General features: G+C 34.1%; 1 protein-coding gene across 5 annotated transcripts in view; it reads left to right on the forward strand.

The window, feature by feature from the left end:
• Stxbp5 (syntaxin binding protein 5) overlaps positions 1–14802 on the forward strand; it is a 99899-nt gene that overhangs the window by 47538 nt on the left and 37559 nt on the right. For all 5 annotated transcript variants that reach the window (XM_048354254.1, XM_048354253.1, XM_048354255.1 and 2 more), the window contains exons 9-18: positions 2402–2480; positions 5148–5302; positions 6107–6179; positions 7227–7374; positions 7555–7622; positions 7880–7920; positions 8758–8978; positions 9863–10035; positions 10777–10902; positions 12754–12905. In XM_048354254.1, the coding sequence (XP_048210211.1) occupies positions 2402–2480; positions 5148–5302; positions 6107–6179; positions 7227–7374; positions 7555–7622; positions 7880–7920; positions 8758–8978; positions 9863–10035; positions 10777–10902; positions 12754–12905 (1236 nt within the window). The remainder of the gene's footprint in view (positions 1–2401; positions 2481–5147; positions 5303–6106; positions 6180–7226; positions 7375–7554; positions 7623–7879; positions 7921–8757; positions 8979–9862; positions 10036–10776; positions 10903–12753; positions 12906–14802) is intronic.

Here is a 14802-nt window from a genome sequence, read left to right on the forward strand (position 1 = left end):
ACACACACATAATCATCATACATAAGTTAAATCTTAATACAATCTCTTCTCCTAGGACTTTACCATATTAGAGATGTACCAATGTAAGTTAGTCCAAAATTCCTACAGTTGTTCTTTCAAAATGTATGGATTTCTAAAATTAGTGTATATTAATATGCATACATGTAAACATGAGATTTGTCTTTTATGGTCATTGTTTATAAAATTTCAAGAAATCTATTTTTCATTCTGTTCTCCTGAATCCACTGTATTTTAAGAAAATCCCTTGAAGTCCCCTGGTGTAGCTTTAATTCTGTTATTTTAATGACTTTCATAGCTGGTGACTCGTGTCACTACCTTCCTTTTCAAACTAGTGGATGTTCACTTAATCCCTGGCTTTTTATCACTGAACATTATGCTACAGCACTGTCCTTGTATATGTTCCCTAGGAATAAATCCTTTTCTTTCTGTGGAGTAAATATATAGGGGTATAGTTGCTTCTATTTCTAATACATCTTAAACCATATGTAAAAAGCTGTTTTCTTCATAACCAGCAGGATTTTCTGTGTGGGTAGTGTTTATTTTTAAAAATACTTACATCTCTTTACTAGTTATATTTCTTTTCAGATTGTCTATTTCTTCTTAAATTGGTTCAATAATAATGCCTTTCTATTAATTTGCTGTTTTCCTCGAAGGTATCCCTTTGGTTGTTGTTCGCAGAGTCTTTTGTAATTGTTTTTTCTGGTTCTGAAGTTTTGAGTCTTAGCTCCTTGTTTCCTGAGCAATCTACATAAATAAGGATTACTTACTTTTTTTGTTCCCTTTTAAAGGGTCTTCTCATTTTTCTCTTGATACTGTCTTTTAATCCACTGGCTATTTAATAATGTTTCGTGTAATTTTCACTTTTTTTTTAGCATCTCCCATTTTTTCCCACTGTGTACTTCCAACTTCATTCTGTTTTGATTAGCACATTTGTTTTTTATATATTCTTTAAATTTTATTGAGATATATGTTATGGTCTAACATATAGTCTGCCTGATATGTTTTATCTATACTAAAAAGAATAGATGTCTATTAAGTGTAGTTAAAGTTGTTGTGTTTCCTTGTGGATCTTCTGTTCAGTTTCCTACATTATTGAAATTGAAGTCTTAAAGTTTCTAGCAATTGCGGTTGCATTTTCTCCTTATATTTCATCAGTTTTTGTTTTATGTGTTTTGATGCTTTGATATTAGCTACACAAATGTTCCAGATTGTTACATTTTCCTAATGTACTAGCCCTTGGCAAATTGACCTTCTAGACTCCTGATAGAAGTTCAAAGTGGTACAACCTTTCTCAGCATTATTTCATAGAAATAGCCATTAATTTATTCACTGACTAAGTAATTATTGGGTGATACTATATGTTAAGAGTGTTTTTCCGGGGCTGGGGATATGGCCTAGTGGCAAGAGTGCTTGCCTCCCGTACATGAAGCCCTAGGTTCGGTTCCCTAGCACCACGTATACAGAAAATGGCCAGAAGTGGCGCTGTGGCTCAAGTGGTAGAGTGCTAGCCTTGAGCAAAAAGAAGCCAGGGACAGTGCTCAGGCCCTGAGTCCAAAGCCCAGGACCGGCCAAAAAAAAAGAGTGTTTTTCCATGACAGTTACAACAGAACACACAGACATGTATTCAAAAAACTTTGCTTTCCTGGAAAGCAAAGCCAAACAATAAACAAACTAACTGAGCTATGAATGCTATTTGAATGTGATATGTGCTATGGAGAAGAAATAAATCTGTGAGAGGGAACAGGTGTGTTGGAGATTCTCAAAGTATCCTCATGTGTTGTGACTTGCCAGAATAAATAAATATAACAGTATTGAGAGTAGTAAATTTCTAAAACAAGCTTTTCTTTGTTTCAGACACATGTTATAAAGGTTGGCTTATTTTAAAGTCTTTTGGATAGTAAATGGGTAGAATTTACTTTGGGAGATAATAAATATATTAACAAAGGATTTCATCTTATAGCTTGTCATTTTGGTGGAAGTGAATATAAGTTTATTGTCTCAATTTTGCTGTATTAAAGTTTTTATTCATTTAGCAAAGTGAAATTCAATTTTACTTAGCTGTAATTAAGAACATTAGGAAGATTGTCATTTGTCATAGTAAGATTTTTATCACATAAATGTTAAATTATTCAGCAGTGGATTTTAATTTTTTGATTGTTACAAAATATTTTATACTCCGTACTATTACTGAATTGCTTTAAAATGTTTGATGGTAGATTTCATTATATTTCATTTTGATTTTGTAAATTACAAATGTAAGAATTTAAAGTGACTTAATGGAATGGTGGATTTAATTTCATTTCACTTTATGTGCACTGCTGATGTAAGAATGTAGAGTGACTTGGAATTTTAGAATCTAATAGAGGAAAATCTATTTTAGGAAAACAGTTAAAAGATGGGAAGAAGCCAGAGCCATGTAAACCTATCCTCAAGGTGGAATTCAAAACGACTCGATCTGGGTAAAATTTTCTTTCATTGTTAATATTTGTTGTTTGTAATTACTCAAATGGCATTTTACTATTAGTTTTAAAGACCTACTTTAAAATAGTCTGCCCTAATCTTGAGTTCACTGTATCTTTAAATAAAATAACATAAAACAGGTAAATTTAGGATGAAATACTTTGTTCTTGTTTTTAGTAGTCTTGGAAAGTTATACTTATTTTTTTTTGGTCAAACTTCATAGGTTTTGTTTAATTTTGGAAACAATATTTTTATTGTCTGATGAAAAAATGTAGCATAAACAGTAAAGGAAAGATTTATACTTTTGTTTACCTTTTCTATATATACTATTTCTAAAAGCTTTATTCTTTAGCAAGTAAATCCCATAAGAATACTTGGTGGTAGTCACTAAAATAAATGCACTTTAATGTAACAGGATGTTTTTCAGTCATTTGAAGACACTGTCACTATATTAATTAGGCATAAGAATGAATGAGATGGTTTTTACAATATAAATAAAATATTTTGTATGTACCCAATATTCTATTTAAGTGTAAATACATAAAATGTAACTTTTTTTAATTTTTATTTTTTTGCCAGTCCTGAGGCTTGGACTCAGGGCATGAGCACTGTCCGGTTGCTTCTTTTTTTGTTGTTCAAGTCTACCACTCTACCTCTTGAGCCACAGCACCACTTCCGGCTTTTTCTGGTGCTGAGGAATCAAACCAAGGACTTCGTGCAAGCACTCACCGCCACATCCCCAGCCCTGATGTAACTTTCAAAATTCTTCTTTAAAACTTCTACATGTCTTTAATCTTCAAAGAAACTTCATTCTTTCATTTCTGTTTTTAATTACCTTGGAAAAGTCTGTGTGAATTTATGTAGTATAGGGAAGTGACTCTCAAATTATGGTCACTAGACTATATTAGCATAGAAGAATGTTTTAGTTTATCTCCCATATTTAAAATATCCTTTTTTCCTCTCCTTTAAATTAGGATTCATTTTGTTTAGCTGCTGGATTTGGTTGTTCTATTTTTATATAATGGCTCCAAAAGCCTAGTAAAAAGAATGTATTAATAATTTTGAGTTTGCTTTTCAATGTAACCAATTGTTTTAGTCAGCATTCTGTCATTGTACCAAAAATCCCTGAATAATGAAGAAATAGAAGAAAGAAATAAAGAAAAATCCCTTCTTTATAAAGAAGAAAGGTTTATCTTTCCTCACAGTGTTGAGATTTTAGCCCATAGTTAATTGACCTAATGTTTTACAGCTTATGGCCCCAAAATGTGTGTGTGTGTGTACACATGTGTGGGTCTGTACATATACACACATATGTACGTATGTGTATATACGTATATATGTATATATATCCTCACCATGTATCTTAGTGAGAATGCATTGCAGAAGAAGCTGCTCATTTCAAAAGGAAATGAAGAGGGAAGAAAAGGTGTTGTGGTCCCAGTGTGTCCTTCCAAAAACGTCCCTTGCCCCTGATTGCACTGCTTCCCACTAGGCCCCAGCGCTTGAAGGTTCCACCACTTCCTTCATGGTACTGTAAGCTGGGTACTGAGCCTTCAACACATGGGACTTGGGAGACACTTAACAAACCGTAGAATCATGTGTGCACATGCACCTATTGAACTGACATATAACCAGCAAAATAAGCTTTTATCTTTTCAACAAAATTATCCATTTGATGCCAACTATGAGGGCACAGATTTCAAATTAGTTATTAGTCATTTACATTTAAAATTTGTCAAAATTGTGTTTCCTCTGAAATTGAATTGTAATTTTCTTCTGAAAAAAAAGGTGAATGTTTAGAAGATTATTCATACATGCAATAATGTAGATACTGACATTTGCGATTTTTCAGTTTAGAGCTTAATCCTCAACTTCCATTATATGTAGAGAAAGTGAATATTAGAAATACTAACAAGGTCCCATATTCTAGCATTTTCACTGAGATCCATAAGCTTTCATCTGCTTAGATGTAGATTTAGATGTGTTTATTGATTGTAACTTTTAAGGCAAAATGTCATTTTTTGATTGGCTTTTCTTATGATCTGACTTTCTCTAGTTTTGAGTTTTGGTCCTGGTTCAAAGGATCTGTGCTATAAGTTAAGGTTTGATAGTATATCTGCAAAAATACACAGAAAAAAAAAGTTTTCAGGTTAATAGGATATTACTTTAGTGGCCCTATGATCAGTTATCAGGAGTGATCTATAGCTAGAATAATTCTTGATGTGTCATGAAAAGTCAGTGTATTACATACATTTAGTAGATGCCTGAAGACATTAAGATTTTCTTTGTGAGCTTTGTTGACTAGTCTTGGGTAGGACTAGTGTAAAAGCTATGCATTCAAATCTAGCTGCAGAAACCCAGAGAACTTTTTTTTTTTTTAATGACTATTTTCTGTAGGGAATAAAAGAAAAAGTGATAGGGACCAAAAGGAAGTCTGAGAGTCAGATTGGGTCACCTATCATTTTTATTGCTGTTTACTTTTGAAGGAATTTACTTGGCTTTTATTTAATCCAGTGAGAAATTCTATATAGGAATTCCATATTCAACTATAAGGTGTGTAAAACTTTTAGATTTAAGATTTCATTATTTCACCATATTAAATTATAATGCATCAAAAATAATCTCCTTTATGCCATTTTATAATTCTAACTGCATTTTATTTTCAGGGAACCTTTTATTATTTTATCAGGAGGTTTATCATATGATACTGTAGGAAGAAGACCTTGCTTAACAGTGATGCATGGGAAAAGTACAGCTGTGCTGGAAATGGACTATTCAATTGTTGATTTCCTAACACTTTGTGAAACTCCATACCCCAATGGTAAGCTTTGTGAATTTTAATCTCATTCTCCATTGGTATTTAAAACAAAGACCTCAGTTGCCTTAAGTATTTTCCTTGTCCTGTTGTGCTAATTCTTTTAGGACAGAGATGCTACCTTAGCCTGCAGATTTTATTTCAACAGTTGATTTTTTTTTTTTTTTTTTTGGCCAGTCCTGGGCCTTGGACTCAGGGCCTGAGCACTGTCCCTGGCTTCCTTTTGCTCAAGGCTAGCACTCTGCCACTTGAGCCACAGCGCCACTTCTGGCTGTTTTCTGTATATGTGGTGCTGGGGAATCGAACCCAGGGCCTCATGTATACGAGGCAGGCTCTCTTGCCACTAGGCCATATCCCCAGCCCCAACAATTGATTTTGATTAGTAAACTTTATGTTTAATATCACATATTAGTAAGAGTAGACTTATTTCATCAAAAACTTAAGGGGCTGGGGATATAGCCTAGTGGCAAGAGTGCCTGCCTCGGATACACGAGGTCCTAGGTTCGATTCCCCAGCACCACATATACAGAAAACGACCAGAAGCGGCGCTGTGGCTCAAGTGGCAGAGTGCTAGCCTTGAGCGGGAAGAAGCCAGGGACAGTGCTCAGGCCCTGAGTCCAAGGCCCAGGACTGGCCAAAAAAAAAAAAAGACAAAAACAAAACAAAACAAAAAAACTTAAATTATTTCAAATATAGAATCAGGATGTTAAATACTTGAGAATGAGTAAAATAAAACCCAAGTAGCAAATTTTTATTCTGTTGTCCTCTTGCATACTAAAATTTTTGTTTGTGCATCATTTCCTTTTATAGATTTCCAGGAACCATATGCTGTGGTTGTTCTTCTAGAAAAGGATTTAGTACTAATAGACCTTGCACAGAATGGGTAAGAACATTGGGTGAGCGATTCCATTAGTATATAGTGGAAAAGATTTCTTTTACTGTAGGATTAACTATTTTATTTCTTTGAAAACTGCATTTATATCCATAACCTTGCTGTCTACTAAAACTCCAGACCCAGATCCTAATTAACTGTTAAATTTTTCTGTGATATTGAATCTCATATAATTTGCATTCTTTTTGTTGTTGTTGCCAGTCCTGGTGCTTAGACTCAGGGCTTGAGCACTGTCCCTGGCATATTTTTGCTCAAGGCTAGCACTCTACCTCTTGAGCCACAGCGCCACTTCTGGACGTTTTCTATATATGTGGTGCTGGGGAATCGAACCCAGGGCTTCGTGCATGCTAGGTATGCACTCTACTACTAAGCCAATTCCCAGCTAATTTGCATTCTTTTAGTCAGTTTTTGTTAAATTTCTGAAATTTCATGCTTCATCCTCATTGGGTATTGGTTTATTGAAAACTATATAACTTGATTATTAAGAGCAAAGCTTAAATTCTTCTGCAAGTGCTTTCTGGCATGCCTTTGGCACAATACTTTCTAAGCGTTTGTCCTTCAGAAAAATGTCTATATTACTATAAGTTTGGTGAAGTAAATAAATGAGAAGGAAAGATATATATGTAGTACTTGCAGGGAGGGAACCTTTTTATCTGCCAAGGACCATTTGGATATTTATAGCATCATTCATGGTACCTACAAAATTATTGTTACAGCAGATAACCATGGGCAGCCCTTGAGAAGCATATATAGCAGCTATATCCCATCCTGTACCAAATGATTTCTCAGGCATTACATGGCCCAAAGGCCAGAGGCTTCCTACCCCTGCTAGGGTATAATATGTGGAAGATAGCTGCAACTACAGATTCTTTGTGTTATAATTGAGCATCTTTTATTATTTAAAAAACTTGCTTATTAGTCTGTTCATATAAACTAAATATTTGTAGCAGAATGTATATTCGTAAAAAGTTTCCATGTCATGTTAATTACAAGTTATTGCTCATTAAATAAATGTTTTTCTTTTTCCTGTTGTTAAAGATATCCTATATTTGAAAATCCTTACCCTTTGAGTATACATGAATCCCCTGTTACATGTTGTGAATATTTTGCTGACTGTCCTGTGGACCTTATTCCTGCACTTTATTCTGTTGGAGCTAGACAGAAACGTCAAGGTTACAGCAAAAAGGTATTAACAGTGTTTTAAATTTATAACCTTGAGGTGTGATAAAAGTGATAAATCACTTTTGGAAGTAAAACATGTTTTCTGTCTTCAGTTATATATTATATAACACATGTTACAGTACATGAAAATATGCAGAACATGTTTGCAAGTGGATTTATACAGTGTCTTTTTTTTTTTTTAAAGGAATGGCCCATTAGTGGAGGTAATTGGGGCTTGGGTGCTCAAAGTTACCCAGAAATAATTATCACAGGGTAAGTATAAGTCTATTTTCACCAAGTAACTAAACGTAATTAAGACGACATGAGGTTTAGTTGATTTGGCAGGTAGAGCTTTCTGTTTTGTTATAGCATAATAAGAAATAAATATTGCCAGGAATCTGTCCATTTACTCAATTTTTACCTTTACTCATCTTGATGAATATCTTTTTAAATAACAATATATTTGCAGAATGAAGAAAGAATATTTTTTTCCCTTCCCTTCACATTTTCAACCCCTTTGTTTTTTATAGGCATGCTGACGGGTCAGTTAAATTCTGGGATGCTTCTGCAAGTAAGTACTTTGAGTATTTGTCGCATGGTCACACTTTATCACTTTCTTATATCCTGTTTTATAATAATTAACTAGTATTTAGCTGTTTTATAGTAATTAACTAGTATATGTTTTTTGAAATTTTTAGGCTGTAAATTTAATTTACTAATTTATCAAGTTATAAGTTTCAGGTTTTTAAGAATAACGATACTTTTGAAGTTATTAGTGAGTCAAGAATATTTCTCAATGAAGATACTCCAGTACTTTCTTCAAAATATCTTCAGACCTTCTCTTCAGTATCAGAAATAGAAGAATGTGTTTCAAATCTATGGAAATTTCCATATTTGATTCTAAACATAATACAAATGTTTGCACTGTTTTTGCGAAATACATGTAGTGATTCCGTAATATCAAAAAAGAATACCTTTGATGGTGTATGTAGACCATATATGACAAATACTCATAATAGTCCATTTATTCATGATACTTTGTTTTATTGTATTGTATGTTGTATATATGATAATACCACTATATTTTCTAGAGAAAATATATAGGAAATAAAATAGTCTTTTGGCATTTTTGTTGTATTTACCTATTTTTTCCAAAGTCTTTTGTTGCTCACTTTTTTTTTAGGTTGTCTAAATCCCTCATGATGGAGGATTTATTCTTTTAATAAATGTGATGAGTACATCTTTTTTCCTCATTGAGCAAATGCATGCATTGTTTAAATGTGTAGCTATAACAAGAGAAGTAAAACTGTGATTTAGGTAAAAATAGGCTATTTTTTACATACATTACTAATCTAACTAATTGATCCTTTATGCTAAAATGTGTAACAGGATATCATCTTTTTTCTAGTAACATTACAAGTACTATATAAACTAAAAACATCTAAAGTATTTGAAAAGTCAAGAAACAAAGACGACAGACCAAGCACAGACATTGTTGATGAAGATCCATATGCCATTCAGATCATCTCCTGGTGCCCAGAGAGTAGAATGCTGTGCATAGCTGGAGTTTCAGCTCATGTCATTATTTATAGATTCAGCAAGCAGGAAGTGATTACTGAAGTCATTCCGGTATTATTAATCTTTTAAATTGCTTTCCATGTCAACAGCCTCATATTTTTTAATTTGTGAATTATGTTTTGCACAGATATTTTGTAAATATCTTGGTACTTTTATCTCTTTTTTAAAAATATACACACTAGGACTGGGAATGTGGCTTAGTGGTAGAGTGCTTGCCTAGCATGCACAAATCCCTGGGTTCAATTCCTCAGCACCACATGAAGAGAAAAAAAGCTGGAAGTGGCACTTGTGGCTCATTGGCTCAAGAGGTAGAGTGCTAGCCTTGAGCATAAAAAACCAAACATATATGTGTATATATACATATATATACACACACACACACGTGTGGAAATACCACACTGAAATCCCACTTGTATAAATAATGTATGCAAGTAAAACAGAAAGAAAAATAGCATTTGAGGTATATATTTGAAGTGACTATTTCAGTTGTTAAGTATATTTTGTTTTATTTAAGAAAAACTAATAGTAGTATGAGTATTCACTAATTTGGTGTTCTTTACCTTGTAAAATCATATTTGTGTGTGTATGCTTTATTTTATTTTATTTTACTTTTTGCCTGTCCTGTGGCTTTTACTCAGGGCCTGAGTACTGTCTTTGGCTTCTTTTTGCTCAAGGCTAGCACTCTGCCAACTTGAGCCACAGCGCCACTTCTGGCCTTTGCTATATGTGTGGTGCTGAGGAATCGAACCCAGGGTTTCATGTATATGAGGCAAGCCCTCTACCACTAGGCCATATTCCCAGCCTCCCTCCTCCTTTTTTACTTTTAACTCTAGAAATTGTTAAATTTTTATCTTTAGGAATATTTTTTCACAGAATTTTAGGTTTGTGTGTGTGAATTATAGTAAGATGACTATTAGTAATTACTTTTATGACAGATGCTTGAGGTCCGATTGTTATATGAAATAAATGACATGGAAACTCCAGAGAGTGAGCAGCCACCACCCTTGTCAACACCTGTAGGAGGGTCCAATCCCATTCCCCCTCAGTCGCATCCGTCTACCAGTAGCAGTTCATCCGATGGGCTTCGTGACAATGTTCCTTGTTTAAAGTAAGTTATAAAAGAAACAAAACTGTTTTGCATTGGTCTTTTAATTTAGATAAATCGTGAGCACTTTTAAAGCTACAGTAAAAGTTTCTTAGTTAAATTTCTTAGTTAAATGATAAGTTTGAAGTCTCCTTTTCCAACTTATGCTTACATTTTTTTCCTCCTAATTTCTGTGCTGCTGCTTATCCTCATGCTGCTCCCCACCATTATTTGCTATTTTTCACTCCTCATTTTTGTCTCTCTTTGTTTTTGTTTGTTTGTAGGGTTTAGGTTTCTTCTTTTGGCAATGCTGATATTTGAAAACAAGGCTTTGTGCTTTCTAGGTAGGCTAGTCACATCTCCAACCCTTTCTGCTGTAGTTATTTTTCAGATAGGGCCTCACATCTTCACTCAGAGCTGGCCTTAGACTTGAACCTCCTACCTTCAACCTTCCAAGTACCTGGGATTACAATGAGCCACTATACCCAACCCTCTTCCAATTTCTTTATTCTTCTCTATTGCTGCCTTCTTTTCTTATATGTTGAATTGAGTATAATTTTTATATAGAATTATATCTTCATGTACATTTTAGTCTTTCTAACTACATAAAATGTTTCTAGAGGACAGAATTTTGATTTTTTTAACCTCTTAATCTAATGTACTTTCATATATAAAATTATTCTTATATGACATGTATGGCTTTCTATAATGTAGTCAGTTAATTGAAAAATGACTTTAAAAGGTAACACATTTTCTCTTTTTCAGAGTTAAAAATTCACCACTTAAACAGTCTCCAGGCTACCAGACAGAACTAGTTATTCAGTTGGTATGGGTAGGTGGAGAACCACCACAACAAATCACGAGCCTGGCAGTCAATTCTTCCTATGGACTGTAAGTATTAGGTGTTATTTTTCCATCTCTGTAGTAGTTCATCCATTATATTGCTTAAAAACAGAAGGGATGGTTTTTGTTCTGTCATTACCCAAAATATTACTCTGACTATAATTTCAAACTAAATTTAACATTTATTTGGAACCTAATTTCTGAATAATTTACTATGGGTATATATACTCTGCTTCCTGATAAAATAGCTCACAGACTAATAATCAGTAATAACTAAATGAAATATTTGAGGTAAACTTTTAAAATCAGTATATCCTCTCTGGGATGTCTGCCCAGAAATACAAATCATGAAAGTCTTAACAGCATGGACCTAGAAAACTGTTACAAAAAGCTTCTGTAAGTAACTGATCTATAACTCTGTCATTTGTTCAACTTTTAGGAAGTGCAAAGATAGTAGTAATGTACCAAAGTATTCTTCAATATAATGTTTGTTTTAAGATTAATGTTTGCCTTCGAATATGAAATGTATGGACACATGATTTTTGTTACAGTACTTGTGTAAGGCTTTTCTTATGTTTTCTTTCTCCAAACACTGCAGTCTTTGGTACTACATGCACAATGTTCCCTCCCAGCACTGGTCATCAAGTGCTGGTCCCTCTTATTCTCCTGGGTATAACCTTAGGAACTCTTATCTTTTTCTTGATTGCTGTCTCCACTTGCTCTATCTCCTGCACTTCATCTGGTATAGACTGTTACAGTCTGAAATAGTCTATTCTGCTCTCTTTTATCTGCTGCTTGTATGTAAAACCATACAACTGTTTGTTTAAAAATGTATTTCCCCAAAACAGTAAAGAAAACAATATGAAAAAGAGCCAATAGAAAATCTCAAAATGAAGTCAGGTGCTGGTGACTCATGGTTGTAATCTTAGTTATTCAGAAGGCTAGGATCTTAAGATCATGGTTTGAAGCCAGTCCGAACAGAAAAGTCTCCATAAGACTCCTATCTCCAATTAATCACTCCAAAACAGGAAGTGGAGCTGTGGCTCAAAGTGATAGAGTGCTGGCCTTGAGTAAAATTGCTCAGAGACAGAGCCCAGGCCCTCCTTGAGTTCAAGTCCCACAAACAACAAAAGCAAAAACAAAAATCAAAATGAATTGGAAGTCAATTGATTGCAGAAGTTATTAGCTAAGAGTTGTGTTTTGTTTGGTGCTTCTGTGCATTTAAAAAATCTGAATTCATTGCCAGTATTACATAATCCGAATCGAAGGTTTTCCTCTAGATACCCATACACTTTTCAAATCATTCAAAGAACCTTGCTTCTTTTACTACTCATAATGCTCCTTTGTGTGTATTAGTTTCCAACTTCTGGCATAAGAGATCTTGAGATCTTTTATTCATAGTAAATTCATTTGTCATTGATGATCCATAATTGAGGAGATATTTTGAATATTCAAGATGATGTCTTCCAAGACTTACACTTTTTTTATTCCTGAATATATGGATCATAAAACTTCCTCCAGCATATAATTCCTTATTCTCCTAGTTAGATGGGACTGTCTTCCTTTAAGGTGCTCCATACGATACATCCAGGGCACAAGAATACATACTTCATTGCCTTCTGTGGAGAATTCATACTTTTGATCAAGTTTCAACTTCTGTGTCCATTTTTTTATAAATGATGGTGATAATTATTTATTGATGCTAGATATGTAATGTATTCAGAAGATTTAAATAGCTACATGAGAGACAGATGTAATCTTTGTTTTCCTGTCTGCCTTTTGTTTTCAAAAGTTTTTTTTCCTGGAAGACTTTTCATGCTTCTTTCTTTGACCATCTGGACTATGTTACATTCTGTTAGATCACTTGTGGTAAATGTTTTACTTCTTTCCTATTTTCAGTGTGGTTTTTGGCAACTGCAATGGCATTGCTATGGTTGACTACCTGCAGAAAACAGTCTTACTGAACCTGGGGACTATCGAGTTATATGGCTCAAATGATCCTTACCGGAGAGAACCTCGGTCTCCTCGTAAATCTCGACAACCTTCTGGAGGTAAAATAAAAAGCACATCCTGAGTATTAGGATTTCCATAAATGCTGACTTCTGTAAATGCAAGTGATTCCATTAGAGAAGTAGCTTATCCGATAGTGCTTTTTTTAATAAGCAAACATCAACAGCTATGAGTCATATTTGCTTTGTATTACTGGTTTTTTCTTCTGTTTTAATATTCTAGGATTTTATTTAATGCCAGCAAAGAACTACAGTGTCATGGTTCTTCAGCGAAGTTATAATGGAAGGAATATTTGTCTAATTATTACACAACAGTTAATTTCAAAATTTTGCTTTTTATATTATTTGATCTCTGTGAGAGTAATAATTTCATTGTTTCAACCATGTAATTCATAGGAATCATTAACTTTTTTAATGTTGAAGCAAAAAGATTATAAATGTGTTATATATATGTCACATTCTCAGACTTGAGTCCATGTAAGCTCAGGCTTATTTAAAATTGTAGCAATGTTTATGTTTGCTAGATAATTAGTTTTCATTAACTCCTCATAGGACAAATGAGTATAGTTAGATATTTGTGTATTTCTTCTTGCACATTTTTTGTCATGATTCGCAGTACATGGCACACAGGGCATGCAGTAGCTGGCATGTGGCCTCAGTTTTTCCTGGGCCTACTCTTCCTCCAAGAATGAGGAGAGCCCTGTTTGTGGCTTTAGACTCACTTATAGAATACCTCTGTGCTTTTGAAGGGGAAAATGGTGTATAGTTTATAACTCAGTCTCTCTGAGTTAACATTCTCATAGCTCAAGGTGTATAGCTTAGTGATAGAATGCTTGCCTAGCATCTGTAAGGTCCTGAGATTAATACACAGGAGTATAGGAATATATACGTTCTTAAGTAAAATTTATTACAGTTGCTTTCAGTAATACATTAGTAGCTAGTGCTACTGGTTATTAACACGTGAGACAAGAAAAAAAGATGCTACAGACCTTTCTGTCATTTTTGGCTTGACAATTGAAATTTTCTTTTCAAAGTTTGTTTTGCATTTTTATTTGTGAGTCTGATCATTTGTCATATAATATCTTCAGCAGAGATTACTATACCCAGAATTCTAGTATCTCTGTCTCCTTTGTTTCCTTCCCCTTTTCATTACTTCACTAAGGTACGCTGAATGTGACTTCTTGCATGTGCGGCCTTTCTAGCTTATATTCTGGGTCTGTGAAAAAGCTTCGTTCTTCTGTTTTAAGTAAGTCATTCATGTCTTGGCATATTTGTTCTTTGTGCATTTATTGTTATTCCTTCATTAATTTTAACAGTATATTAACTAAAATATTTTATATCTAAAACACTATACTCATTACTTAAATTCATCTCATAACATGAATGTGAAAACAACTATTTTTGTTTGTCTTTCTTTCTGTGCTGGTACTGGGGCTTGAACTCAAGGCCTCGTACTTTTGATTGTTTTTTTGTCAATTAAGCGGGCTCTGTACCACTTAAGCCACACCTCCACTTCTGGCTTTTTGCTGGATTAGAAATAAAAATTTGAAGAACTCTTCTGGCCTGCTGGCTTCAAACAAGATTTTCAGATTTGAGACTCTTGAGTAGCTAGGATTATAGGCATGAGCCCTTGGCCCTAGATTCTGTTTGTTTTGTGTGTGTTTGTGCCAATACCAAGGCTTCAACTCAGGTTCTTGCACTCTCACTCAACTTTGTCTGTCACTGCTAATGCTCTACCACTTGAGCCACAGCTCCACTTCCAGCTTACTTGTGGTTAATTGGAGATAAGAGACTCATGGACTTTACTACCCAGGCTGGATTCAAAGCATCATCCTCCCATCTCAGCTACCTGGGTAGCTAGGATTATAGATGTGAGCCACCAGCAAGCAACTGTAAAAGTGCAGTGTTTCTACCCAATTTTTATAAGGCAAAAAAAGTA

The sequence above is a fragment of the Perognathus longimembris genome, chromosome 9, assembly GCF_023159225.1.
Source record: "Perognathus longimembris pacificus isolate PPM17 chromosome 9, ASM2315922v1, whole genome shotgun sequence".
NCBI classification, from domain to species: domain Eukaryota; kingdom Metazoa; phylum Chordata; class Mammalia; order Rodentia; family Heteromyidae; genus Perognathus; species Perognathus longimembris.